At 36.5% G+C, this 4,533-nt stretch overlaps 1 protein-coding gene across 1 annotated transcript in view; it reads right to left on the bottom strand.

The window, feature by feature from the left end:
* Positions 1–4,533, bottom strand: part of LOC109470353 (tectonin beta-propeller repeat-containing protein 1-like) — a gene marked incomplete at its 5' end in the record, with an annotated part of 14,037 nt that overhangs the window by 5,939 nt on the left and 3,565 nt on the right. The window contains 2 exons of the mRNA XM_019769272.1: positions 213–368; positions 2,118–2,345. Coding sequence (XP_019624831.1) covers positions 213–368; positions 2,118–2,345 — 384 coding nt within the window. The remainder of the gene's footprint in view (positions 1–212; positions 369–2,117; positions 2,346–4,533) is intronic.

The raw sequence follows: 4,533 nt of genomic DNA, 5'->3' as shown, positions 1-4,533 counted from the left end.
CCACTTGTGCTACTGTAGTATTATCTCGTCAGGTATGCAGAGGAGAACGTAGAACGTCTAAAATCTCGTTTTTAGCGCATGTTTTAGGTCGTTCAGGGACACAGGATAGCTTGAAAATGGAGTTTAAATACTTGCAACAAAAACCCTTTAAAACAAAGAGTTAAGCAATAACACTCTCATATTTCTAACTACCTAATAAGCAATGCCTTTACCGGCTGGTTGCTCCGTACTGATTCCTGTCCGTCGGAAGATGTTGTCGTTTGAATTGACGCCCCAGAGCTGGTTAGCGGTGGAACTCACGTCCAGCTGCTTCAGCTTTCCTCCGACATGGAGCCAGTTGCTCCCCGTAGGGTTAGTGGATGTCACCCCTGAATGGATGCCAAGTTGCTTACAAACATAATGCTTATTACTCGACAAATACACTTAATAAACAATGAATACTAAAAGAAAATGCCAAAATACATTGCATAGCTAGTCAAGTATTCGTGTCTTTAACCAGAATATTTTCCACCAGGGCACTTGGCGGTCGTAGTGTGACCGTGTGGTTACCAGAGATTTAACAGATTGTTTTTCCGAAAAATACATCTGGCAATAAATTCCATAATCACCGACTTATGTGTTGCAAGGGATTTTTTTGTCAAAATCAGGTAATCTTGGTTGAAACAAGAAACTTTTCAAATTTTTATGTACATTACCAACATCTTATGTAATTTCATAAAATTCTATAAATAATTTAGGCTAATATCATGATGTCATTGGTCAAAATCCAACATCACGGACCATATCATTAGATTAGATGCATATAAGACGTTTGATTCAGAAACATTGTAGCGCAAATGAATTCTAAATGCCAAAATGCTTGAGTCTTATCCGTAAGTGTAACGTTTAAGTAGTCTGTTGGCTTTAATTTGGGGCGTTGAGATTTGCGTTTTTGTTACCAATATCTATTCTTTACTTTTTTTCAATGTGTATAAATTAAACATTTTGATCAACTCAAAAGTCAATAAGGAATTAAAAGACCCTTTACTCTAAATTTTGCTGAAGTTGAAAGAAGATAAAAAAAAACATAATGTGTTGCTAAGGGCATTTTTACTGAGGCTGCAGTATCAATGTATCATCAAAAATCATGTACTAATAACGTCTAATATGTCTATGGAATATCTCGTGACATTGTTGTTCTTAACCCTACCTAGACCGGGGGGGGGCTAAAAGTGCCCGCGGCAACTTTGATGTCACCTAGCGTCTGAACGACTAGCCGTAGAACGGCCAAACTTGGTGACTTTTCCTAGAATATTGTTGGCAACAATTCTCTATCATTGGAATAAGATAATAATTTTTTGTGTTGCCATGGCAACGGGTTTCTGACAGGCATTTTTTGCTAAATTTAGTACTTTTTGTTTCAACAATAGAATTTTATGGGTTTTATGTCAAGTTACTCATGGTTTCTAATATTAATAACATCCCATATAATTTTATGTAAATTTTATCATTAAATATGCATAATTTATGCTAATTTGATGACGTCATTGGTAAAAATCCAAGATGGCGGACCATATCATTAGAACAGGTATATACAGGTTATTTTCATTAAAATTTCATCAATACTTCCATTTCTTTTTCCAAAAAGGTTTAAATGAAGGTCTTTAGTATGTTTACGATGTATTTTAGGCTTTATCACGAAAAAAAACTATTTTTGAAAATTCAAGATTGATGATCCAAGATGGCGGATATCTTAATTATGCATGACGTCATTTTATGACGTCACCGGTGTTGCTATGGGCAACATAAGACTGAGTACACCATAATATTCTGTCATAAACACTTTTGGTACAGTTATGTTGAAAACCATTTAGTTTTCAGGGAAAAACCTATTTAGACGGTTTTGGCCAATAAAATCACATTAATGACGTCATAATGACGTCATATTACGTCATAACGACATAAAAATTGTAGATATGATAAATTTTTACTAGTACACCATTCTCTGAAAATTTGGTGGTCATACGACATACCGTTCGCGAGTTCTTAGGGGGGGGGTCGAAAGAGCCCCCCCCGGTCCCCCCATGTCAAAAAAAAGCCCGGTACTAGGTAGGGTTAAGGGATTTTTAAATTCTGACCTTGTCGAATGAAGATGTCGTCATTGGCGTTGACGCCCCAGACGGAGTGTCCTGATGAGATCTGCTTCAGTTTCCCCTCGATCTTCACCCAACCACTGCCCGAGGACGCTAAATTTTCATAGGTTCCCGAACGATAGAAGATGTCGTCATTGCGATTCACTCCCCAGACTCCCCTGGACCCAACAGACACGACCTTCAGCAGACCGTCAACTGACCTCCATGCCGGGTCTGCGAAAGGCATTGATTTGATTTGATTTATCAGGCTGATAACACATATGTATGCAGCCAGGACTGCCCAACTAGCCGGAGGCTATTATAAAGGGCTAGCCCTCACAACAAGAACATTAACAGTTCGGAACATGTAACAGTTAACAGTGTCAGTTACAATTCAGATAGACATACTACTACATAACAGATGTTGCGGCCAAACGTTAACAAGCTAGGATATCCGGCCTAGTCGTCGTGCGTTTACTACAATTACATTTATATGTCAGGTTAATATACTATTACATAACAGATGCTGTGCACTATATTTACATTGTCAATACAATTCTATTGAACTCGTACAGTTTTACTAAGTAGTTGTCGTCAAGTATTTATCAAGTACTGTCCATAGTTTGTAAAGGAGCTGATGGAGCGGGTTGTTCGAGTTTCGCTATGGAGAGCATTCCAGATGGTTATAGCTCTGATCACAAATGTTCTCTGGGATCTGGTTTAACATAATAGCAACATTTATAAGTAATGTTAAAGGCTACGTTTTTGTAACCTTTCAATTAAATTTGAATTGGCATGGGACCATGACACTGTTAACAGTGTTAAAAGGTTCTCTAAGTTATTGACACATTAGATCTTTTGTCTGTAAAATTTGGCGCATAAGAGTTTGTTTAATGAATACTTAAGCACGAAGCAGAAACAGTATTTGCACAACAGACATTGCTTGTACTATTGGGATTTTGAACTTTTGTAATTGGAGCAACTTGATAGCAAGCCAAAAGAAAAACTGGGCATATAATTTTAGTAATTAAACATAGCCATTACGTGTAGTAAGGTAGTAATCCCGCGTAAGTTTAATTTTTATTTTATTTTATATTATTAATCTTTTAATCGTTCTTCTGCTCGTAATTTTTAACTGTTGTGGTGTGGTTGTAATATGTGTAATTATTGTGGTCTATGTAGTCTTTCTAATGATACTGTATTTTAACTTCCTAATGACTTTGTATTTTTAACCTTCTAATGACTCTGAATTTTAACTTAATTATGTGCAATACTATAAACTCTTGATTTTAAATAATGAAATGTACATTGATTCGTAATTCAGTAACTTGTATTAAGTTTACTGCCATTGATCAATAAATAATTCTTGAGTCTTAGTCTAGTTAAAGTTTAGTTTATTTTGACTTGATATTCATGCCCATGTCTCCATGTACGTGTCTGGTAATTATTACCATGTAGCAAAGTTGTCCCACTCACCTGCTTGCCTGTCAAACTCTAATTGAAATGGTAAATATAGACTAAAGTGTTTCTGTAAGGATCAAACAATGGTGGCAGGGGTCAAAAAATCGATTTGGCTCAAACTTTGCACAGTGATAGTACTTGGCCCACAACCCCTCAAAATAGCTTTCTTTCCGGTCAACACCGATCGTTGCCATGGTAACGGGCCAAACAAGTTTCGGGGCCATTTTCCCTGATTTAGACATGTGAAAAACATGAAATTTGGCATAGTTTAAGGCACGATTATGAGCAAGTGCTCTAATATTATGGAAACACAAAGTACGGGGCATAAAAGACCAACTAATCCGCTATTCGAGAATAGCTTTGGAATTTTCAAGAAGTTCGTTTAAAGGACCTGGGCAACTCTAACACAATACAGTGTTTGAGGCTTATGAAAAAGCGTTATTTCTACCCAACTTTAAAGTGCTGTAAGTCCAAAGATGGTGATTTTTTTTCTTCAAATTTAAATCATAGATACATAAACATATGTGCTATAAAATGCATGGTTGCAAACTTTGGGCACTTCTTTGGTTGTCACGTGGTTGTCCTTAGAAGTAGGTCAAATTTTGAATTTGAGGGAAAATATGATTTTTAGCCATGTTCAGGATACAATATCTAGAAAAGAAAGAAAGCAATCTGATAAAGCCTTTTGCCCAAAGTAACATTTTGTCTTGTCTATTAAATGAATACTTGTGGAGGTTGGGTTCTTGTGTCGTTGGTGTGCACTTGTCCCTAAAAGTAGGTCATATTTTGGACATGTACAGAAATTGACATATACGACTATGTTTGAAGCTTTAGAAATAACAAAGTAGGATGTCATTTGAATTCAGGCTTTGCAGGGAAGTACATATATGTATTTGTGTATCAAATAAGGACTTGTGGAGGTTGGGGTCTTCAAACATAGCCGTTTTTGCTAATTTCTGTG

Source organism: Branchiostoma belcheri, unplaced genomic scaffold (assembly GCF_001625305.1).
Source record: "Branchiostoma belcheri isolate BF01 breed outbred unplaced genomic scaffold, Haploidv18h27 scaffold220, whole genome shotgun sequence".
In the NCBI taxonomy this organism is placed as follows: Eukaryota; Metazoa; Chordata; class Leptocardii; order Amphioxiformes; family Branchiostomatidae; genus Branchiostoma; species Branchiostoma belcheri.
This window is presented reverse-complemented; position numbering and strand designations above follow the sequence as displayed.